This window comes from Globicephala melas, chromosome 21 (genome assembly GCF_963455315.2).
Source record: "Globicephala melas chromosome 21, mGloMel1.2, whole genome shotgun sequence".
Classification (NCBI taxonomy): domain Eukaryota; kingdom Metazoa; phylum Chordata; class Mammalia; order Artiodactyla; family Delphinidae; genus Globicephala; species Globicephala melas.
The window spans coordinates 13,658,350-13,684,245 of NC_083334.1; the positions used below are offsets into that span (position 1 = coordinate 13,658,350).

Genomic DNA, 25,896 nt, shown 5'->3' on the forward strand with positions numbered 1-25,896 from the left:
AGCGATGGGTGATGGCGGGGATTATGACAGTGAGGACCTCTTCTAATGCCCTTCACACGTGTATCCACTCATTCAGTGCCCGCCACAGTCCTAACGGGGAGGCCCTGTAATGACTGCAGTTTACAAGGAAACAGAGGGCATATGTCACTTGTCCAAGATACGCAGTAAATGGTGGAACTGTGGTCTGAATCCAGGCAGCTTGATTCAGAACCAGTGCTCAGAACCATGGCACTCTGTTGCTTCTGTTGGGAGGCCTCAGTTCTCAAAACCTCAACTCGTGTTCTCCATCTTTTAGTTTGACCGACAGCACTTCTGGTTCGGGGGAGACTGCCCCGAAAAAACCTTTCCACCGATTTAGTGGGGAGAATGCCTTGCTTGCCTCTCTTTTTTTCCCTAACCCTCCTCTAAGGGGACACTGTGTGTGTAAAATCCTGAAATGACTGTGGAGGAAAAACATGAAACTTTGATATGCTAAGAATGGTAAAAGATTTAATGTTAATTTTTTCCCCAACTCTGTACACTGTACACAATGTGAGCTTCTCAGTTCAGTACCAGTATCTCCGGATTTTCTTGAACCCAGGAGTGCCTGGATTTATTTTTTCTGGGGTCTAAGTTATGTCAGAAACCATCCATAGGCACGTGGTATCAGGTCATCAGTGGAGAAAAATTCGAGTTCCTATTGGAGAGACTTCAATCCCACTGGAGAGCTGAGATACATATATGTCAATAGAAAGCTGATTAAGCAGCGTTTGTCCTTGGCTTCAGGATGAAATTCAAATTTCTAGTCATCAAGGTCCCTACTTGCCTTTTCATCCTCTTGTCGATGATTCTGCAAATGTGATTCTCTCTGCCTTTAATCCCTTCTTGTCATTCTTCGCTTCAGAACCTCTAGTGTCAATTATCTCCTTTACTAGCTCAGATGATTATACAATACTTTAAATACTTATTTAAAAATAAACCTGGAGAGCAAAATACTGGGAACAACGTAAATTCCCATAGACAGGAGCCTACTTGAAACTGTTTGGGGCTGAACGGAGACTTCTTTTTATTTTATACTCATGTGATTATTTTGTAAAATTTGCATGTTGTTTTTAAAAAGAAATCTAGCTAATTAAAAATGACCAGGCTTCAATTACTTTTAATGTTTATTGAGCATACCTTTTATGTGGCAAGGATATGAGGGAGGCCTCGGGAAGCTTCTCCCCTGGGCAGTGAGGGACAGGTGGGATTTATAACGTATGAGAGATGATACACATACAGTGGCTTATAATACAGCCTGAAAATGCTCCATTGACAGCAAGATTCACTTGTCATGGGAGCACAGAACAAGCAGTGGAGGGTAAGGAGGGGTGGGAGCATTAAAGAAAGGTTTACAGAGGAGATAATATTTTGGCTGAATTTTGAAGGATTTATTCACCCATTCAAAAAATATTGTTGAGTGCCTACTATATGCTAGACTCTATGACAGGCGCAGGGAGGACAGTGGGGAAAAAAAGGCCCAGGCCCACCGTCACTGTGGATGCAGAGGATCGTGAACTGGCAGAGGCCAGGAGCTGGCAAGAGGAGGCTGCCATGGGCAGTGGTCTGGGTGGCCGAAGGCAGTGTTGGGCTCAGATGTCAGCGGCAAGGGAAGCCATCGTCTGCCAAGAGTCCAGTTGGGACCAGCCGTGCCGAGGGGCACAGATCCAGAGCCCAGTGTTGTCAGGCCATTACTGTGCAGAGGCCAGCAGAGGAGGCCGGCTCCCCTCCCACCAGTGCTAGGAGGACTCCTCAGGTTTCTGCTATACCCAGATCGACATGGGAAGGAAGAAGGAAGGGGAGAAGCAATCCGTTAGTGAGTGTGCTTTAAGCTTAATGAGTCTGTACCAAAATTAAGTTCTCTTAAACTGGAAATGTCTGAGATATTAATTGCTAAATTTGAGCGAAAGTAAATTTTTACTGCCACCCAATGGGGTAAGAGTTCATAGGGGCAGTTTGGTTGGTTACACAGTGTATGATCCAACTGGTACGAAATAGCTAAAATAGGCAAATGCATAGAGACAGGAAGTAGATTAGAGGTTACCAGGGACTCGGGGGAGGAGAGAGTAGGGAGTGACTGCTAATGGGTGAAGGTTTCATTTTTTTTAAATTAAATTAAATTAAATTAAATTAAATTTTTATTTTTTTAACATCTTTATTGGAGTATAATTGCTTTACAATGGTTAGTTTCTGCTTTATAAAAAAGTGAATCAGCTATACATAAACATATATCCCCATATCCCCTCCCTCTTGCGTCTCCCTCCCACCCTCCCTATCCCACCCCTCTAGGTGGTCACAAAGCACCGAGCTGATCTCCCTGTGCTATGTGGCTGCTTCCCACTAGCTATCTATTTTACATTTAGTAGTGTATATATGTCCATGCCACTCTCTCACTTGGTCACAGCCTACCCTTCCCTCTCCCCATATCCTCAAGTCCATTCTCTAGAGAAAACCATAATTCAAAAAGAGTCATGTACCAAAATGTTCATTGTAGCTCTGTTTACAATAGCCAGGACATGGAAGCAACCTAAATGCCCATCAACAGACGAATGGATAAAGAAAATGTGGCACATCTATACAATGGAATATTACTCAGCCATAAAAAGAAATAAAATTATTTGTAGTGAGGTGGATGGACCTAGAGTCTGTCATAACAGAGTGAAGTAAGTCAGAAAGAGAAAAACAAATACCGTATGCTAACACATATATATGGAATCTAAGAAAAAAAAAAGGTCATGAAGAACCTAGGGGCAAGATGGGAATAAAGGTTTCATTTTGAAGTGACAAAAATGTTCTGGAATCAGACAGTGGTGATGGCTGCCCAACTTTGTGAATATACTAAAAACCACTCAGTTGGACACTTAAAAGGGACACGGTATGTGAATTACGTCTCAATAAAAAAATACATGCAAAAGATTAGATCAGTTAAAGAACATAAGGAAGCTACGACTTTCTTTATACATCTGAGTAGTTATATGAGTAAAATCCCCTCCAGATGATAATTGTTAATCAAACACTGATTTTCCAAAAATCCTAGTCTGGTACCATGTTATCTATATGTAGATAACAGTCTACATATAGCTTTACGTTATTTCTACCAAAAGAATAAACTTCAAGAAAACCCAAAAAACTCAACTAGTAATCAGAATTCAACTCAACTACCACTTGGAGCAAAAAGTACTTAGATAACTATGCAAAAATAAAGCAATCCACAAGGTATATAAACTCAATGTGAAATGACACTTGTAAATTCAAAAACTTTTGGTTAAGTCAGTGTTTTATCTTTCTGATTTCCTTTATCCTTTGAAGATAAGAAATGACAAACATGTTCTAAATTAGAGTGCTTCTTACTGCTATTAAATGTACTGATTCAGAACAAATTTTTGAATTTTTAGAATTTTCCTTCTTTACTTTTACATCTATTGATATTGTTATCACAGAAAACTTGTATGTGGAAAATAAATTACCATCATTCTGTTTGAAGAGCAAGACTGGAAGTGGGCCATTTCTCATATTGTTTTTATCATTCCTGCAGTCGGCTTGGCTTGGAGCCCCATAGTTGTTATGGACCTCACCATTTCCTTCCATCCTTAATCTAACCATTGGCCAAGTCTTGCTTATTTTATTTTTGTAACCCCTCTCACGTGTATTCCACTGCTGTTGCCTTAATTTAGACTATCCTGGGGACTTCCCTCGTGGCGCAATGGTTAAGAATCCTCCTGCCAATGCAGGGGACACGGGATCGATCCCTGGTCCGGGAAGATCCCACATGCCATGGAGCAACTAAGCCTGTGCGCCACAACTACTGAGCCTGCGCTCTAGAGCCCGCGAGCCACAACTACTCAGCCCACGCGCCCACAACTACTCAGCCCACGCGCCCACAACTACTGAAGCCCGCATGCATAGAGCCTGTGCTCCACAACAAGAGAAGCCACTGCAATGAGAAGCCTGTGCACCGCAATGAAGAGTAGCCCCCGCTCGCTACAACTAGAGAAAGCCTGCGTGCAGCAACGAAGACCCAACACAGCAAAAAAAAAAAAGAAAAAAAAATGTAGACTATCTTTTCCCCCACCTGGGCCAGCATGGCTGCTGGCTTCTTGGCCTCCATCTTGCTCCCTCTAAAGCCTCCAGGGTCGTCTTCTTAAAGCTTTGTGCCACCCAGCTCACTTCCTACACACTCTTTATTTTTGAATTGTTTTATTTTAGTTTATTTTTTATTGAAATAGGGTTGATTTACAATGTGTGCCAACCTCTGCTGTACAGGAAAGTGACTCAGTTTTACACACACATATATTCTTTTTTTAATATTGTTTTCCATTATGGTTTATCCCAGGTGATTGGATATAGTTCCCTGTGCTGTACAGTAGGACCTTGTTGTTTATCCATTCTAAATGTAATAGTTTGCATGTACCATCTCCAAATTTCCAGTCTATCCCTCTCCCTCCCCCCATCCCTTGGCAACCACAAGTCTGATCTCTATGTCTGTCCCATACACTCTTACACCACGCTTTCCTTGATTAAATCATCACTTTCTTCCATACCTCGGTTTATCTTCTTTACAAAGCTATATCATTTTCAACATTTCTTTCCTTTCTTAATTCTTTTTCTGTGTGAACTAGAGAGTTTACACCTTTAAATGCTTCTAAAATGAAGAAACAGTCTTTTCTTTTTTGAAGCTCCTTAATCATATACCATTCATTTTTCCTGTAGGGTGAGAGTTATCCCTGTCAGCTGCTTGGAACCCTTTCTGGAACAAGGAGGTAGAGAAATAAACCACAGACATTCGTGTCTTGATTATTTATCTTGGTCTCCAGAAAGTTTTATGCCCGTAGCCAGAAGGTTGTGTGTGTGTGTAGCATAATTATTTCTCTCTGAAGAAACTTGAGTATGTAGAGAAATATCATGTTACGAGTACACAGGACATTTTAGTTCTTATCTCTCAAATTTTCTCTATATTTTGTACTTTTTTCTAATTACCTTCATTAGCTTTTAGTGTCCTCCAACTCTCAGTTCACCTTTTCCTGGTGTCTGTTTTATCTAGGTACGTACTTAGGCCGACTCTTTTTCTTAAATAACTTTATAATGGAGATACAGTTTAAAAATATTTATTTTTTTCCTTTCTTGAGTCAAAAACCTTTGCCAGTTCTGCCCTCAGTATTCATTTACATAATTTTTATAGGAGAAATGCCAAGAGAAAGACCAAGGTAATATTCATTATTAATATTATATGATTGAAAAGCAGAAGGATATAAACTATTGTTTTTGCAAGCTATCTCTTGAGAAAGGCTTCCTACTTCCCATTATCAGATTAATAACTGAGCATAGATGCCTCTGTTCAGAGAGTTTTTTAATAGTGCAGAGAGAGAGCCCAGCATATTTAGCTGGAGTAGGTGGGGGGAGGTGCTGGGTATAGTGGAAGTAAAAGCAAAGCTGGGCCATATTCTGTCCTGGGAAATGGAGGAAAGATGGAGAAGGAGAGGAAGAATGGAGAGAGTCAGGTGTCTCTTGATTTTCCCCCCAGAGGCCTATGATTTCAGGTGAATTAACTTCAAGAGAGTCTGGACCTCAGGCACATCAAAGTAAGCTGGGCAAAGCAGTGTGACCAGGCAGACAGGGGGCCCTGGGGTTTAGTTTTGCCAAGCTACCGTCGTTCTTTGTCCGATGGGGATGCAGAATTGAGAAGTGAGGAATCTACAGTAGTGCACATGATGGTAAGGTGAGGTGACCCCACAGCAGAGGCTGGAGGAAGGGCACGACAGATGTTCAGGAGTCTGCAGCCTGCAGAAGCTAACATGAGGCTGACTCAGCCAGGAAGTGACCATCCTGAGCAAACCAAGGGTGATCAGGTCGCCAGTTACACCATCCTCAGATTTCAGCCCTGAAGGCCAGGAGACCCCCAGGGGACAAGGGACACAGCCCTGGAGACCAGAAGAGGTAGAGGACATCCTGCCCAAGACCCCAGGTCTTTCCCACTAACATGAGGACATTGAACCCTCCTTCTTCGCATTCATCTGGGAGCTATCTTGGGAAGGAAGCATAGGAGGGGAGGCTGTTCAGAAGGGCTAAGCATTTTCATCCTGCTGAGTGATTCTTTCCTAATATGAGTGCCTAAATCTTTGGAACAGATTGCATTCAAACAGGGTTAGGCATTTGATTAATTTTACATATGTATTTACATATTACAAAAATATATATTATTTTATAAATATATATACACAGATTATGTGTATGTATATATATATATATTTCTATTAACCAGAAGGTGGCGATTTGAAAGCCACAGTAGTTAAGAAATTACATATTTTAGGCTTTTTTAACTTGTGTGTAAATTAAGTCTTTGACTTCATTACAACTTTTTCCTTATATCAAAAGAAATACATCTTAATTATAAGAAGTTTAAAAAATAAAAGTATCTGTAATCACTGAAGATATGCCCATAGTCAACATTTTTGTGAATATTTTTCTAGTCTTATTTCAGTGTCTATACAGTCATGTGTTAGGTTGAACCCTATGAAATGACTGGTATTTGACTGTTTTTGTCTTATAAAATTGTTATTTCATAGGGCAAACCTAATACATTTGTTTAGGTACACACACACCCCTCTATTTTCTAGGCATATGTAAAAATATACATTCTTACAAAATGGGATCACATTGTTTTGTAGCATTTTTTCACTTAACAATGAATTGTGAACATGTTTATACATCATTAAATATTGTTCCATGAGGCTTTTTAAAATGATTACATGGTATCCTATAGTAAAAAGTGCCACAATTTAACAATTCCCCTATTGTTAGATATTTAGGTTTTATATAATTATTTGATGTCAGATATAACATGACAGTCATATTTGTAGCTAAAAATTTGAACTCATTCATAATTATTTGTGATGACTAAATATATATAGAATAAATCTATAGAAATAATAAAGATATATTAGAAATATATGTATTTATATTATTATTATTTATTATTAAATATATATATGTAGAATAAATACAGTGAAATGGCATTATTAGCAATGAATATATAGTACTTACAAGTTTTTGTTATGAATTGTCAAATTGTCATTGAAAAATTTTATCTAAATTGGTAAAATGTAAATTTATTCCCACAAACATGATAAGGAAATGAACTTTTGCATGGTTGCCAATTTGCTAGATAAAAAATAATAACATTTTATTTTTGATTCCTGGGATTGAATAATTATTTATATGCTTAATACTTCCATGTTTATTTTGTCTTTATCTTTTAAAGAAAACTGTCTCCTCCTGCCCTTTGTTTTGTGCTGTATGAATCTGCCCAGAAAGGAGACTGAGCTCATTGTCTGGCCTCAAGTCACTAATTCCTGTTCCCTCCCCAAGGGCAGAATTTCTCGCCTCAGAACCAATGTCTTTGAATTTCCATTTCTTTGAGATCCGTATCCAGTTGCCACTCAGTCTGCTGTTATTTCAGGAAAACATTTCCCCTAAAGATTTCATGGACAGTTTAGAAATGGAAGGAACTTGATGATTCAATTGATTTTCTTCATTTTACCAATGAGGATATTGACCTTTTGGCCATTTCAGTAACTTTCAATGTCACAGATCAGATGAGGAGAATTCAGGGCCCTATAATGGCGCTCTAGGCTTCTAGTCTGGTTGTATAATATATCCATCACCCCCAGTTGCACTATGGTTTCTGCAGATAGACTAGATCTCTGTGTTGGAACCGTCAAAATAGCTCATGGCTGGTAGCACTTTATCCACATTTCCTGCTGTGTTCTTTTTCTATTTCTAGCTTCTAACTCTGTTTTTATGTCACTTCCTTCTTAAGAACAATTAGCTTATATGAAAAATTACAGTACCTCCTGTTTTATAGGATACAATATATGCTTTAAAAATCTTATTAATTAAAAACATTTTTTTTATGCTCTATTCTGACTGTCCTCTTCAAACATCTAGACTCTAAAACTTGGTATTGCAGCCAAGAGGAGCATTTACAAGTAAATCCAAATGTTTGATGCTAATTAAATCAGTGAAAATGGTAACTTCAAAAGGAAAAGAAGGGCAGGGAACTAGCCTTTATTTAGTGCCAACTATGTGTTCAATTCTGCTTTTATATTTTTATCTCCTTTACTCCTCAAACATTATGTGGCTTTTAAAATTGTATCCATTTACAAGCTAACTGAAGTTGTCACCAGTTCAGGGCCACTTCCTTAGAAACCTGAGTCTGAATTTGAACAATATGCTTTTCATACTGTTTTACTGATTTGTGTTGGCAAAGCAAGGCATTCGTTCTATTATACTTTTTCTTTTGGTAAATTCTGAATTCCAGAGCGATCCTCAAATAATATGTCATTATCAGCACTCACACACAGTCAAAAAGGAGGCTTAGCTACATTTGGATTTGAAGTTTACACTGTGGTCTTCGTTGTTTCTTTAAATCTTTTCTTGCCGGGAAAAATAGCTCCTGAGGTAGGAATATTATTCACGACCCCATTTAGAAAATAGGTCATTTCATCTATGCATCATCAGTGTTGAGAAGTATGCTGTGGTTTTCAATACAGCTGTCTAGCAATTCATCTTTAATAGTGAAAGAAATACTAAGCCCATTAATCCCGGGGCAGATGTCTGCTAAGCATGTTGTCATATCATCTGACAGCTGACCAAAGGCATAGCTGTGTGTGTTGAGGGATGTTGGGTGGGTGGGAAGACTAGATAGCCCTAGCTCAGAGTTCATAAACATTTTGAGATTCTTTCATTAGAAGAGAGAAGGAGAGAAAGAGAATGAGGGAGAGGGAGAGAAGATTATATGTTAGGGGCCTCATTATAAATACTTTGAACAAGTAGGCACAGTGTTTTTCCTAGGGAGTAGGTCAAAGATCAGCTTGCTAATTCTAACACATTTCTGTCTGCCAGTAACTATCTTTCTTAGCTGAAGAGTTGGGGAGAAAATGCCAGTAATTCTAGGCAGAAGCCTATACTATCAGCAACTCTGATAAGCCATCTAACAACTGCTTTGTTTGTATAGGAGCAGCCTTTGAAGGGGGTATTCTTACTAAAAAAGTAAGCCTACAGATGGCCAACAGACACATGCAAAGATGCTCACCATCTTTGAATTAAACATCTTCTCTCGATATTGAGTCACCAAAATGAGCTCAGTGGAATGATCAAAAAGAGTTGTGTCTTGCTGTGTCAGAGCTCTGTGTCTCAGGCCCCAGGGGTGCTTAGTTGAGAAGTCGGCAGCATTCAGTCAGGAATCTTCAAGCCAGGATGCCTTGAATGTGTGGTCTTGATATCCTATTCCTTGTATCAAAACTCATCTGCAGAAAAGCCCAGGGGTACTGGCTCAAATACAGGCTAGCGTTTTTTGAGCAACAAAAGTAAAAAAGTGCGACGGGTTGGCATTGCATTAGAGACCCAATAAAATCAATGTTTATGCCAATCTAATTCTGAGACCAATTTTAATTGGTATAGTTAAAGACTAGAGAGTGAGTTTTTAGAAAAGGTATGCTGATTCCTTGCCATTTTTTGTCCAAGGGAATTTTTCCAGCATAAGTATTATCTATAAATTCTTGAGCCTATACCTCATCATGACCTTATCAATACTTACACCCTTAGGAAAAACATTGATATTTCATGAGTACCCAGTCAACAACTTCTGATATCATTAGCTTTCATTGTCTACCTTTTTGTAGTTTAACTGTCCATATGTATCATAGTGCATATCTCTCTCTTTCTCTCTCTCTCTATATATATATCTAAATGTCTATAGATAGATAGATATTTATAGATAGATAAATAGATATTTCTTCACTGGCAAACAGAGTTGATTGAGTGTTTCAATACTATCTTCTGTCCCTTGTGGGAAGAAAACTAGCAGGCTTCTGACACTTCCTTTGAAGGGTCTTTTCAGTGTGTATTTGAGATTACTTCTTGAAGAAGATCATTGAGAACATGGTGAAACAAAGTAGATCAAATAGTCTGGTCTTGTGGAATTAGGTGCCAACTAGAGATCTCAAAGGAGGCTGAGAGCCCGAGGCATCATCTGAAGAGACATCGGTATCTGTGTCCTTTCTCTTTTTTGTCTCCTCACCTCACCCTTTCCACACTGTACAATTATAATTTAGAAATGTTCTGTGCTTCTCATTGAGGGTGTAGCCATCATGGAAGCAGCATTTGCAAAACTTGGGAACCCAGGGTTTTGAAAGGTTAATAGAATAATACAGAAATCCCTGGAGCCTATGGAGACCTAAAAGTCTTTGAATATCTTCTCAATAGACCCCATACAGAGAGCTTCAGCCACTAAGATGAGTTCAGCCAATTTGTCAGAAGGAGACGGTGTGTCAATACCTAGTCTTATCTTCTAAAGATTCAGCAAAATGTTGTTTAATGACTCCATAAAGTATTTTATTACTGAACTCACTGGAGGTACTGACTGGGCTCTGATTAATGTGCAGTCATGTAAAAGACAATGGAGAAAGTTAAGATCAGAGATAGGGACTCATCTCCCTATGAAGGATACTCCTGTAGACTCAGAGCCTCTGCTGTAGGATGGCCTCATGGTGAGTTTCCTTGTCTGTGCAAGTTTGTGTGTAATTAACAACGAGTAAGAAGATCTTGGTAAAATTTTACCCGTCGGGGAACTATAATTTTTTCTGCATTAATGAATATACCACTGGTTATTTTTTATTGGGGTGTCTCTTTATGTGCATGAATGTGTGCGTGTGTGTGTATGTGTATGTGTGTGGTATGTGTAGGGGAGAGGGTTCTCTTCTCTGTGAAGGCATAAGCTGAACTATTTAACAGTTATCCTCTGTTATATCTTGTTTTTATATGCAAATTTCAAATTGAGGATGGGGGTTGGAGGATGGGGAATTTCCATGTTGTCACCCCTCTGGGGCAAGATATTTTTTCTGTATTTATCACCCATGAACAACTGGGGAGCAGAGAAAGAGTGGAGATGAGTGGCCCCAAGAGAAGGACTGTACTGTTTTCCTAGGGCTGCCATAACAACATACCACAGAATGAGTGACTTAAAGAAATTTGTTTTCTCACAGTGTCTGGAGGCCAGAAGTCCTAGATCAAGGTGTTAGCAGGGTTGGTTTCTTCTGAAGGCCTCTCTCTTTGGCTTGTAGATGGCCATCTTCTCCCTGAGTCTTTACATGGTCTTCTCTCTGTGCTTATCTCGGTCCTAATCTCCTCTTCATGTGAGGACACAAGTCATATTGGATTAGAGCCCATCCAATGATCTTATTTTAACTTAATTACCTCTTTAAAGCCCCATCTCCAAACACAGTCACATTCTAAGGTACTGGGGGTTAGGACTTCCACATGAATTTGGGGAGATACAATTCAGCCCATAACAAGGACTAAGCTCCTCGTTTTGTATTTAAACACAGTCACTATTACTAAAAATGTTGACTAGAGATGAGAATATTCCCACTCTTTTATTCACCAGGAACATAGGTGTGACTCTCATATTGTAGATGGTGTGAATAATTAGAGGGGCACAGTTGGATGCCTCAAGGGAAGCCTAAGGAGGTGGCACTGTCAACTTCTCACTCAGAGTTCAGGCTAGTCTTGTCATAAGTTCCCTACCGTCTTTGTGTCTTTGGGAAGGAGGTGAAGTCTCTCCCTACCATCCATGGGACCTCTGATCAGGTGACCGATTTCTGAACTTAATCTACCCTCCCATGCCCAGCCCTTGACTCCACCGTAGGAGAGACCAGCCTCTCTGCCCTGGATGGGCTTCAGTATCAGGTTCAGATGCTTTCCCAGAGGCCCCATTTTGCTCAAGGAGATTTTCCACAGTTTAATGTTCATCTGTAAGCACTTGTTTAGTTGGTACCTTGTGCAACCTCACTGACAATCTTACTCCTGGCATCCCTGGCCTTTATGCACCAGATGCCAAGAGCAGCTACATTTGTGACAACCAAAAATGTCTCCCTACATTGCCTTACGTCCCCTAAGAGAGGGACAAAATCACCCTGGGTGAGAAGCACCGTGTTATACGTTATGAAAATATTTTAGATCTAACTTTTCTGGAATGTATCTACTTTCAAAATAAATTATTATCTGTTCTCTCAGTTTTGATTCAACACTTGTACACTTAGCTAACTCCCAGGATGGTTCAGATACTGTATCCAACTGCTCTGCGTTTATACATTTATCATTTTAATATCTCTCTTCCTTTAGCTACCCCTTAGCTATAAAAATGCCTAATGCATGTGATGGCTTATGGCAAGGAGATAATAAATACTATTTTCTTCTCTCTCTTTATCTTTTCTTTCCTTCCTCTACCAATTCCTCAGATTGCAACAGATTTTCTAGCCTAGTGGTAATTCTGTAGTTCTTACCTCTTGGCTTTGTATTAATTGCATTTTCATGAATCCTGGGGATTAACTTTGGCTTTTTCTCACTATTTTTATAAACCTTGGTAATGTTGAAATGACTTGAAACATGATTTATTCACTTTATTTCAGAGTCCTGTTCAATGTTAAATGTAGGTTGTAAAATAATATGTTCAGTATGATTCTACTTTTGTTCACATACTAAACACACACACACACACACACACACACACCACGCTAATACACATGTGTAGAAAACACTCTGGATGTATATGTTCCAAATGGTAATCTTTACCCTAAATGAGACTCTTAGTGATTACATGTTTTTTCTTTTTGCTCATTTATATTTTCTAATTTTTCCTACAATATACATCTGTTGCTGGTGTAATTAAAAAAGACAAAAATGCTTTACAAAGTCATTCTCAAGCTTTCTGTATGATCAGTGCAAGATTTGACACTCATCCACGTGTGTTGTTAATGGTAACAAGAGTTTTGTTTGAAATGGCACTTATTTTTGGAAGACACCAGGACAACTGAGTCACCCGTTGTATTTTAGGGAAAAGGATGAAACAAGAAACCCCAAAGGAACAGGTGAAGATTCACTAGGCAGATTTCTGTCTTGTACTGAAAGTTTTTTGGGTCAAGATAAATGTATGTGCATGAGCTCAGATGGAACTTTCCTGAGCTACGGAAGGGCTGAATTTAGCAGTGAGCTAAAGCTCTCAGTCACTTAGCGCATCATCCAGCAGAGAATAGCTAGTGTGTCCTGGGGCTTTGTATACTGAAAAGAGGTCCAGTAAGCACACCATGTTCTTAGAGCATGCTGGCCTTGCCTGTCTCCAAATGGCTCCACGATAGCAAGCATTTCCCAAAGCACCACCAGCTGCCAATGTGACTCACAGGCAACGGCCTCTAGGATCTTCATGAATCACAGCTCACGGGCAGGCTCCTGCTCAGCTGAGACATGTCAGTAATTGAAATTATATCCTCACTGGTTACTGTGTACTTTTAGAAACCCAAATTAGCTTTCCTCAGGGAAACACTGTTGTGCTGGGCAAGGCATACACCTGTTTCTCATCATCTTGTTCACAGCTCATGCTGTTGCAAGCGCCTGGCCATTCGTGATGGCAGAATTTGCGAGAGGGAAGTGGTGGAGAGGGAGGGAGGTGGATAGATGTAGTTGTTTGACTTGGAGTGCACAATCTGATCAAAAGTGTTTAGCACCGGGCTTGGCTGGCTTAGAAGAAAGAGTACAAGCTTGGTAAATAGATACCAGGTTTTGAATCCAATTTCCATCACATACTTTGTATTAACATCTTAGAGCCTCAGCTTCCTCATCTATAAAATGGGCACAGAGCAGATTTCTTCTTAGATTTGTTGTGAGGATAAAGACATGGAATACTTGTAAATAACACATATGGCAGACAGATATAGCAGACATTCAGTGTTCCTTTCCCTCTAGTCACTTTCTAGGTTTGTTGCTGACAATTGGAATAGACCAGGGGTTCACAGGTTTTTTTTTTCTATAAAGGGACATATAGCAAGTGTTTTAGGTTTTGTGGGCCAGGAGGCAAGATTGAGGGCATTATGTACATACTTACGTTACAGAGAGAAAACTAATTTCCACCAATTTTTAATTGATGAAATTCAAAATATAATAATAATAGGTTAAAGTTTTTCTAATATAGACCGACCAGTGAAAAGAAAGGGATTCTTTTTCTGGGGACACAGGATTTCACTTAATTGGGGCTCAAAGTTATCATCAAATTTATTGCCCATGTTCATCTGTACAAACCATTCTTAACTTGCAGACCAAATAAAAGCAGGTAGCAGGCTGAATTTGGTCCACAAGCTATAGTTTGCCAATTCCTGGTGTAATCCGTTCACCGCTAATGTCAGTCTCTGCTTGTGCTCTAAACCAATCATCCATGATAGGTAAATAATTTGAAATCATAACTGCTACATAAACAACTATCGGAGGGCTACCATCTGGAAAGGAAGATGAAATAATTCAACCTTTAAATAAACAGGCTTTTAGAAGCTGACCGAGTGCTTATTCTATTTGATCCATTTGTGGCTGCAATCTGGAAAACAGTGGGAAGAAATTACCAGGCCACACAAAGTGACCACGTATGCACAGAGATCAAGCAGTGGACCATCATGGAAATAGTTACTCACACAGGTTCTTTGTTTCCTGTCAAATAAGAAATGGACATGCCTGTTTGTAGTAATCCCTCTAAAGGGGGGATTAAAATTTGGCACATAAAATAATGAGTGTCCCTTCCTGCTGCCCTTCCGCTGACCTGGCTGGCAAGTTAGTGGACAGATGTGAGTCCACAGCAGATTGAGGCTGGTGAGTAGAGAGGGCGCTTGACGGGGCTCGTTGTGTTGGATTCACAACGATGGATCCGACTCCACCTGCCAAGGTGGCCGTCAGTGGCACAAATGAGATGCACTTAGGAATTTTTGGTGTGTATTGCTTTTATGCATTGACATAAAATCAAGTAAAACAGGTCACCAAGCATCAATTTTTGCAGCAAAAATAAATCCATTCTACCCAGAATCCTGGCATTCACAGTGAGGAAGCACGGCAGGAGGGTCGAACTGTGGCTGTAGCCGTTCTGGAACCTACAGCAGTGCCTGGCTGGCTGTGACAGAAGTCTAGGCACAATGAAAAGCTGTTCAGGGATTCTTGAGCCCGGGGCTTTGACAAAGTTTCTGCTGTATCTCAGCAGACTCTACAGAGGAGCAGATGATAAATTCTCAAGTGGGACAAGGGAATCCAGATTTTGATGCATGTGGTTTTAAAATCCCAGATTTATATTTCTAGCGTGCCGAACACTTGGCAACAGATTCTCTTGGAGAGAGTAATGACAAGCAACCTCTGAGTACACCAACAGCATCCTTCATTTGATCAGATTCAGATTCACCTAGTTAAATTACCCATAAATGTTCTCATGAAAACAGGGACGAAAGAATAATATGGGTCATATTCTTTCTACAAAGGGAACATGTTTTTGTGGAAAGCTAATACATAGTGGAAACTATCCAGTGGAACAGAGGGGATCAGGGTGGGTATTAGGATGAAGCAACATGATAAGACATTGTTGATAACTGAATTGCCAACAGAGGAACGTACGTGTTTCTGAATACGTGAGTGATAGATATGGAAGAGGGCTGAAGCACATAGAGCAGAAAGGACTATGCTTTATTAGAAAGGATCCAACTAGAAGAGCTAGTTACTTACTATCTATGTGAGATAAAGGAATGACACCCAATGGCAATACATAGTTTGAGATTCATTGAGATCTTGTGAGTATTAACAGTGTCTGCCATGCCAATGGTGATAAAGCTTTTTAGGGCAACTGAAGAAAGGTGAATTTGGAAAGTGCTTACAACTTCTTGTAACTAACTTCTTCTTAGAAAAATAGCTATTTTTGAGGCAGAAATATTTTAAAATGTGTTGTTTTAGCTGAAGAGCAATGTTTAGCCAAGGAGTATTTAGCAAATGAGCTTTGGTGATGGGTTTAAAAAATATTTCTTCTCTGAGCTTATGCAAATGCATCTTTTCTCCATTTGTGTGTCAAGAGAACACAGAGCAAATGCATTTCCTCTGAGGTTTATCTAACCGATTGGGATAAAATACACAATTCATGTAAGGATAAATGTCAAGAAGAAGAACTGAAGTATACTTCCAAGCAAAATTTATTAGATGTCTATTCAAGAAAAACACAATGACCTTTGCTTGTAAGAATTCAAAGTCAATTACCTAAAAGCTAGGTATGAATATTTTTCCTTTTAAAATCAGATACAGAGAATAGAAACATTAATTTTTCTTAAATATGACAGGCAACAGATATTGAATTTTTTCTCATAAATGGCATCAAAGGTAATTATTCATTTATCAGCAAAGCTGCATGCAGTTGACCTAATTTCAAACCCAAAGCCTTTAAAATATAAAGCTGGCTGTGAACTTGACAGTAATCAAGGTAGTAATCAAGGCTACTCAAAGATGTTTCTTTACCTTCTTTCTAATGAAATTCCTCTCTAATCGGTAGTTATATACATTTCAGTTTGGCTGCTAAGATGTTTTATGTTCATAAACTTTTGCAGAAGTGCTGTCTTACAGAATTGCACTGTCAAGGCATAATGATGATTTGTGGGAGATGTAAAGGGTAATCTGTTGAAAGTGTTTTAGCTTAGTTTAAAGGAAGGATAAAGACCAAATTAGGAAATTCCCCTGTTTTCTCAACAACTAAATAGTCCATACAAAAAATGAGCAAACATATGTACAAAATTCTAGAGTCTACATGCATTGTGAAAAGATCAACCACTGTTCACAGAAGAAATGCCATAAAAAGTTTTGTCTATAAGGTGCTCAGGATCCAAATATGAATAGTTCTTATGCAAAGTCATAAGAAATACAAAGCTAGTTCTCGGGGTATGTGTAATTCAGGCACTGTTAAGCACATTAAATCTTTCAGGTCCCAATATCATCTTCAAGGTTTCTACTGCAGGGCAGAAAATTTAACCTGAATGATTTAACATTGCTTCTAAAAAGTGCCTAATGTATTCTGAGGAAATATTTTACACACACTAGGAAAATCAGGCTCAACATATTCCTGTCCTCAAATGTAGCCAGGATTCTGAGTTCCAGAGAAGAAAAATAATTATCATAGTAAAAATAATTGTACTGATCATAATCCTTACTAAAACCAGCCTTAATACTTGTGATGCTTCTGAAGTACTCTATTTCTATAAAATAATATGTGAGATTCCTTTACATTTCCATAAATGTACAACATATCTTATGGATTGTCTGTTCTCATACAATCTCAAATGTGTATGTGTACACACAGTGAAATCTTACCTATGAATATTGCTTACAGATGCTTTCAAGTGTCTATGTTAGAATGATTCTTTGCACCTCTCACTAACACTGCTTTCATTTAACTTTTATCAGATAAATAAAACACTAAGAGCTCATTGTTCATGATGCTGATTATTACATTTTAATATAAAATAGCAATGCAACTTTACAACACAATCGTTTTCTGTAATCTAGCTAAACCTCTTATATTCTCCTGATTATTACCAAAGGCTCTTATTCACTTATTGTTTGCACTTCTAAAAAGTACAAAAAAAAAAAAATCCTGCAGAAGACTCCTATTTGAAACTCACATTCAATTCAACAAAATCACACTCATTCGAATTAACTTTCCTACTCTCGCTTTAGATTCTGTAATCACTGTGCATATTACAACATGTAAGTGCAGGCAAACAATAGCTGAAGTACAGTTGTCATATCGTGTAAACCAGGACACTAGGCAAACTCGTGAAAGGAAAATATACTGCCAAGCTAAGAAGGTGAAAATGCAAACCCCAGCAAGTAGTAATAAACAAGCTTCTGGTTGCCTGAGGGGAGAACATCTTTCAGAGTGGACAAGAGAGCCTCCTTGAGACACTTACTTTTTTGCCTCAACTACTCAACTGTTATTAAGTATAATGATTTTCTTTCTGCTGCCGCATATTGACTTTTCAAAGTTTAGAGCAGACGGCAGGAATATGCACTTTCACATCGAAGCAAATCCTCCAATCTCCCCACCGCAGCGGCAGTTCCATTGCTGGTGGTTTGGTGGCAGATGGAGATGGTGATGGTGGGTGACTTCTATTGGAAACCAGAAGGCATAACAGCAGGAGGCCTGTGGAGATCTTTCAGGCAAGGTTATGCAGATGTGGTGCTGAAATGCAGCATAAATAATGGGGAGAGTGATTCACAGCCTCTTGACATAGTTCCCGGGAAAAGTACCAAAGAATTTGGTTCTTCTTGAGGTTCCTGAAAATAGAAGTGATACATGAAAGAGGGGTAACAGCCATTAAATGTCAGTTCATCTATGTGGGCTTGAAAACTCACTAAGAGAGCAAGCCCTCAGGGTTTGGAAAAGAGAGAAAACTCACTTGAAGGGATAGATAGGAAGACAAAGTAAGCAGTTTTATCTGTTTTGCCTGATGCCTCTGTTGCCTCTTGAGCTTAAATGCTGTGCTTCCATCACACCGGGCTGAACAGAAAGCTCAGCCTCTCAGTCTGAGGGGAGAGACAGTCTTGCTGAGGAGGTGGGCTTTTGTGTTTTTTTTTTGCGATACGCGGGCCTCTCACTGCTGTGGCCTCTCCCGTTGCGGAGCACAGGCTCCGGACGCGCAGGCTCAGCGGCCATGGCTCACTGGACCGGCCCCTCCGCGGTCTGTGGGATCCTCCCGGACCGGGGCACGAATCGTGTCCCCTGCATCGGCAGGCGGACTCTCAACCACTGCGCCACCAGGGAAGCCCAGAGGTGGGCTTTTAAGTACAATGATACTCAAGTCTGATGAGGCTCCATTACCGAGGCTGCTAGACAGGAGTGAGGAGTGGAATAGGAAACGCAGCTGGGAAGTGACATTTTCAAATCCAATCTTCTCAGTTAGGATAAGGCTGGCCACGTGATAAGGTAGGCTGGAAAAGCACCACAGCAAGGCTTGGTTCTGGGAGCAGGACGTCTGTCACAGCTCCTCAGCACAGTGTAACGTGAAGGCTTTACTGGGGCTGCCATCACTCTCCAGTTTTATTATCTCATACAAGATCATGCTGAGCGCCACAGCATTCATTTACAAATAGCGCTGCCAGGGTCCTTAATAAAATATAGAAAATTTGAACTATTTACCAAGTCACTAAAGAAAAGAAAGATAGACCACTACTAGTGGGCGGGGGTTCTATCACTGGGCATGTTTCTAATATGAGGAGTAAAACCAAATGCATAAGCGGCCATCATTATGATCGCCTTTGGATTAGAATAACATGATTTCTTTGAAACTGTTTGGAAGAGCTAGTGCACTAAATTCGTCCTTATGATTTCCAGCTCACATAGAGCGAACAGGGTCTCTACACTTCCCTTTTGCATTTACTGTCCTGGTTTGATGACTGATTTTCTTTATCCCTGTGTAGGTAAGCCATTTTACCTTCTTCTAAATGGGGGATTAATATAAACAGAGGCAGAGGCTTGTGGCTGCTAATGTGGCCTTTGCTCTTATATTTCCCCACTGTTGGCCTGTCTACAGAAAGCCCTTATTCCCTCATCTTTTGTCTCCTCCATCCTCCTATGCCTCTGATTCCTCTTTACCTCTTTCCTCTGTGACTTAGTATATGATACTCTTGTCTACAAAATTTTTCTCAGAAAACCTCTAGTTTTCTTTTAAGACGGTAAGAATGGGATTGTTTTTTAAGTGGTGAGAATGGAACTTCTACTTGGACCACACATTAAAGCGAAGGTGAATCACTGGTGTTTTAGGGCACCTACAGCAGACCTAGTCATGGGTGAGTTGTTCATTTCATCTTGTTTTCTCAAATTAGATCCTCACTGCTGACGACTAACATTTACCACTCAACAAGGGTATTGGTATTTTGCATCTAGGGAGCAGTTTCGTTGTTTTTGTTCTTAGATCTCAGTCTTTCCTGGTTGGTGCTATTTAAAGAAATTTTCTTCTCTCAGTTGAACTGGAAACAAAACCAGCAGAAAATCACGTATACCTGAAGCAGTAAATACTAAACTATATTAAAAATGCAATTGCCAGGCTTCCCTGGTGGCGCAGTGGTTGAGAGTCCACCTGCCGATTCAGGGGACATGGTTTCGTGCCCCGGTCCGGGAGGATCCCACATGCCGTGGAGCGGCTGGGCCCGTGAGCCATGGCCGCTGAGCCTGCGCGTCCGGAGCCTGTGCTCCGTAACGGGAGAGGCCACAACAGTGAGAGGCCTGCGTACCGCAAAAAAAAAAAGTCATTGCCTTGAGATTACATAGTGCATATGGATGTGTGAAAGATCAAAGGCATTATGAAATCAAAGAAAGCTTGACTATCGCATCCAACCGTGCAAGGGAGCAAACATAAGCAAATTACAAAATGGCCAATGTACACATACCCACAAACCATCCATCATCACATTTTTCCATCACGTCAATGACATCACTTTCTCTGAGCTCCAGCTCGTCTTCATTCCTAGGAGTATAGTTATACAGAGCCTGAAACCTTAAACAGGACAAATGGACGCGTTAAACAAAATCTTTATGCCTCTGTGAAACTACAGAAGAGAGTATAATATTTATTTTACTTTTAACATTTCTATTCTTATTAACATATTAATTAGGTAGTATAAGTCTTTGGTAAGCATGTAAAGTAAGTAGAAGTAGTTAGGCTTTCATGGGAATTAGACCACTCTAATAGCATTTCAAAACTCATAATGGGGAAAATTTATGGAAGATTCTAATATCCATAGTTGGATTAAAACATTTATAAATTGGACCTGCATTTCAATTGTCCAGTCATGGATAGCTATCATTCGGACATTAAATGATAGTACAGAATATAAAAGAAGTGATATGTGCATTATTCAGCTATATAAAAACAAGAAGGAATTACAGTTTTAATTAGCCATAATCAGAAGCAAGTAATTGCAGCTTGCAAGTGGAATTTTCAAAAGATTCTAAATTGAGATGCACAAAATGTCTCAGACACAACTTCTAAATCACTGTATGGGAATTACTATAACAGAGAAGTGTTCTTTGTTTTTTTTTTTTTTGTTTTTTTACCAGGAGGAATTCTTTAAAGCAGTTTAGTTTCATAGTTTGAATCAGTGTAAGTGGTGATCTCAAACAGTAGGTTAGGGACATACGTTCCTTTTTAAATGGGTCTCAGAGAAATTGTGTTCAATGTAAAAACTCTCAAAATAATCATATAAAAAAGAATTACTGATAGAATGCTGCCACTTTCTCTGTCTGAATTCTTTGAGAACACATATTTTGTTGACATTGATCAGTAGCAAACTCAGACATTGAATTTTTGGTAATAAAATAGCATGCATATTCATATGGACTGGCATTTTGGAAAGACACAAGTTCTAGCAGCTCGGGGTCAGGAAGCATTTGATATGCAGTGAACATGAAAACTTCATATTACCACTAAAATATTATCAGTATGTGAGGGGGATTTTTTTTAAAAGTTAGTGAATTTGTTTCTGCCGTTCTTCATAACAGTTAATGTAATTCTGCCAATGTAAGAAAATAAGAACCACATTTCAGGGCACTGTGAATTTTTTCAAGCCAACTTTAAAAGGTTGATAATATTGGATACTGCTCAGGAACAAGAATGATTTATTTTGATTACTTCATTCAGTCAGAAAATCATACTTTGGTAGAACAAAACTATTCTATCATGTCACCTGAACTCAAACATCATGTGATACACTGGGGCCTCGGCTGCATTGGCTTCTCTCCCTGTCCTTGAACTTTTCACATTGGGGGGTCTGGATAAAGTTGGATTGGGGGAGGGTGTATTGGGGAAAGAGCTGATAAGATGTGGTGCCTATCAGCCTCTCCTAGAAACATTATCTTCCCTGGCCTGAGAGCAAAGCCTGAAATTCCAACGTTAGAGATTTCTTCCCCTGTTAATATTTTGTCCTCCTAGTAAACCTTTTTAACCACTTGAGCTTCTGAGGTCTTCTATGGAAAAAGGATTCTCTGATTGTGGGGAAGGACAAAGAAAGGTAGCCTGAATCCCAGAGCCATGTGGAAAACAGACAGGAAGGTCTTGAATACCGGCATTCCTTAATTTGGATGTTTGCATGGGCCAACCCTGGTTGGAACAAATTATTCTGCTGTTTGATTTGAAGATGCTCAGGTGAAGGAATGGAGGAATATCTCTTGTCTATCCCTGGGGAAAGTTAATTTCACCATAGTTCCTTTTACAATCTCACATTTGAGGGAGATAGGCATTCCTGGGCTGTTAATTCCATGGATATACATTGCATCTCTCACTTTGGGAAACACTGATTCTCTGAGCTTTTCAGGCTTCAGCCTTCACCCAGGCACATCTCCAGCCACTTACAGAGACAGGCCTATTTAAGGCCACAAACCCCAGCTGCTTGAAGAATCTCAAGGTCCCAAGAGATTAAAAAAAAAAAAAAATTGGCATGAACTCCTTCACTTTGATATGATGAAAGCCACTATGCTTATCAGAGTTTACTTACCATTCTGGTTTAATTAGACCACCAAAAAAAAAAAAAATTTGGAAGTTTCATGGAAACATAAACAAACCTTCTGGAAATCCTCCTGCCTCTGCTGGCTTTCAAAATCAGTATTGCATGACAGGAAATGCAGTCGAATTACAATAAAAAAAATGCTGTTTTGAAAGATGTGTTGGTGAGATGAATGATGGTGGTGGGGTTAGGATGCCTCAAAAAGAAATCTGTCTTTTAAATAGGAAATGCTCAACCAAACTTGAAGCTCTCTCTATAACTTGCAACTTCTTCTATAACATATTTTACCATACTTCTGAATTGCAGTGACATTATAACATTATGTTCCTATTTTCACTCAAAACCTATTTCTTAAATGAAAGAGATTAAGTGACACCCATCTAATTGGCATTGTGATCAAATAGAAATTTAATAAAGAATGTTTTATGTCCAAAGCAGGACACTGAAAATGCCTTTTTCCACCTGTGAGCTCATAAACACGAGGAAGCATTAACTTTGTGACATGAAACAGTGTGACATCACCTACATCTTAATTCATAAATTCATTAAAAGCTGCTGATATAATGTGTTGATAATGCAGTAAACCTAAGCAGCCTTGGGATTTACTTTTTGTGATGTGATCCCTTCATCATTTGTGTAAATAAGGAAACACAAACCTTTCGAGTTACAAGTTATATTTAACATTTTTCCAAGTAAATGAAATTTTGAATTATTTGTACCTCCAAGCTATTTTTTCATAGTCTTTTCCTTAGCAAATAAAACCTTTCTGGCTGTACTCCGTGAGAGCCAGTTTCAGGTTAGAGATGGTTTCCGAGGAGCATGCTTTTAGCTGAGCACCAGGTCTGTGAGGAGTGAGGTCACCAGGCCCCCCTGGTTTGCTCTGCTCCGGGGGAGCAGAGCTTGGACAGTGGGCAGGAGGCACGCTGTGTGTGCTCAAGTCAGCCTGACGTGGTTTAGTCCTGTAAATGTTCCTTCCCAGTGTCTAGCTCTGCACTCAGAGTAGGCAACAGCCAACAGGAAGTGGATAACATCTGAATATCTCTCATGGGCAAAATGGGGCAGAAGGAGACCCTAAAAGACAATGTGTGACACCTTCAGATTGATTCGACTTAGAAAGGAGAGGGGATTTGAAAGAAAGTGTGAAAAGGCATTTTCCTGGTCCTCTGGGTAGTGAACATCGTGTAACTGAATGACAGTGCATGTTTTAATACTGCCATTTCCAAAAGAATGGAACTTTGGAATTATGCTACTAACGTATCACTGTAGGTCTACTTTGACATTCTCCTGCTCTTCAAATATGTGTAAAAACAATGTTAGAACATTTTCAGTGTATCTTTAAGGCTGTAGTTACTAGAATCTACGTGGTGAGTAGAAAAGAGCGGGAGACAGATTCATGAATCTTAGGAATCACTGCAGCATTGGAAGGGTTTTTTCTTAGTGCATAAATCAAAGTCTTCTCTGCAAAATCACGGATTTTTTTTTCTTAAATTAGCTTCTGTTCTCTGTTGTGAAAGATGGAGACTATTGCAATTTCTCTTAATCTGGGAGATGTCATCTCATGTTAGTTACTCTGATCTCTTTCATTTGCAAAGTTGTACCATCCTCGCTTATGGTACATCAGTTGTCCATTTTGTGGGTCAAGGTTAGTCTCGAATTTAGAAGATAAGAAGAATACTTACGGTTCCCCCCCACCTTGAATGTTTTCATGAGTAAACACAGGACGCTGTGGCTGAAATGAAATGATTTTCAATGTAATCAATGCTTAAACTGGTACTAATTAAAAGATAATTTGGATAATGGCATGGCACTTTTCTTGACATTTAATATTTCCTGTTGTAAAAAACCAAGAGGAAGGGAAAAAAACCAAATAAAGGGTTTCTGCTGGATTAATAATTAAAGTATTTTGAAAGGTGCTTTAAATTAAATTGAAATAACCAAGGTTCAAATGTTTTGAACATATCTGCAATCTTGTCTGCTCAAGCTTTAAGGAAGAGTCAGGGTTTAGTCCCATTGATTTTTCAGAGGCCAGGAACATGGCAAGAACATAGACACCAAATCACTAGACTGGGAAGTCTGGACACCTTCATACAACCTTATTCTTCAGCGTTTTCTCAAACAAGCAAAGAATAAACCACATTTAGTCTAACAGCAAAGTATCCACATTCATTCTAATATACTTTTCCTTCACAGACAACATTTTCACATACAGTACAGATAAACATGTCAAGAGGCAGACATGTCATGCTACATTTGAAGTTACACTCTCTGTTCTCAATGTGGAGGAAACACATGCATTTTTAAAAAGAGAAAACAGAGAGTATGAAATAGCATGTAACAAACAATATCCAGGTAACATGTAACATTTTACCTTAGAAGAGAAATATTGGTAGAAATTCCCAGTGCACTGAACTCTCAAAAGAGTTTCCTTTCTTTTTAAACTAAGCATCAAGACCAGTATCTGTAATAGATACTTATAATATTGGAAATGACAAGCCTTTGCGTCCCATATATCCACATAAAAATTGCAATGAATGAAAGTTCACACATTTCTTGAATATGTAAACACAATGTAGTTTATACCGACTACCTAAATGTTACCTTTTAAGGGGGGAAAAAAAGAATTTCAGTTCATTCATAACACACTTCAAAAGCATTCTCTTCTAAATGATGGCTGCATGGTAAAATGAGATAAACCAGAGTTTGCATGGCAAATTGCATGGCAATTGTAAGTGATTCTTTATTGATGACTGCATTCATTTTTAGATCCATGTCTTTAGACCTCAGGGCTAATTCCTGGATCCCGGAGTTAGGAATGGATTACTGAGAGGCTGGGAATTCCCCCTGCAGACTGTCCATAGAAACCCCATTGGTCCAAGAACGGAGGGGGACTCTGGGGCTCCTCTGAGTCTTCGAGTCTACAATCTGCTCCCTTCCTGCGTTCTTTATCCACTCCCTTCCCATCCAAGCTGTCTATCTAGCATAGTAGACTAGGTGCTTACTACTAAAACTTTAAGCTTTCAGTTAATAGTAATTGGAAATGTTTACGAACAGTATTCTTAGAAATTTCACTCAACAGTCTGTGCATGGAATATATAAGCATAAGATTAAAGAGTGGATAAAAATTATCAGACACATGTATGACTTAAGAGTATAATACTTACCCTATAAATCAACATAAAATAACTAACAATGTATCTATTATTAGAATTATAACATATACTATTTTAAGAATGATTAAGACTAAACCATTTTCCAGCCATTTTTATGGTCATTTAATTCAACATATTATTGAAATCAGTTTAAATGTATGAAGAGGTAAAATAAGTCATTCATAAGCCTATATCCTATTACCTTTCTACAGGTTCTCATCCAGTCATATATATATGATGTATGTCATATATATCTTATATATATGTTTATGCAGAAATAAGATTTGTATATATCAATTGCTATTAATATTTTGTAATTATTTCCAGTTTCCTT

The 25,896-nt window shown here is 39.0% G+C and overlaps 1 protein-coding gene across 38 annotated transcripts in view; it reads right to left on the bottom strand.

Annotated features, from left to right (window-relative positions):
* Positions 1–16,040: 16,040 nt before the first annotated feature.
* Positions 16,041–25,896, bottom strand: part of SORBS2 (sorbin and SH3 domain containing 2) — a 319,803-nt gene continuing 309,947 nt past the window's right edge. For 23 of the 38 annotated variants that reach the window (XM_060291644.2, XM_060291645.2, XM_060291651.1 and 20 more), the window contains 4 exons: positions 24,782–24,871; positions 24,093–24,142; positions 20,302–20,408; positions 16,041–18,189 (listed from right to left, as the gene is read on the bottom strand). In XM_060291644.2, the coding sequence (XP_060147627.1) occupies positions 18,128–18,189; positions 20,302–20,408; positions 24,093–24,142; positions 24,782–24,871 (309 nt within the window). In that variant the 3' untranslated portion in view covers positions 16,041–18,127. The remainder of the gene's footprint in view (positions 18,190–20,301; positions 20,409–24,092; positions 24,143–24,781; positions 24,872–25,896) is intronic. The other 15 variants (XM_060291679.1, XM_060291655.1, XM_060291681.1 and 12 more) reach the window with 1 other exon arrangement.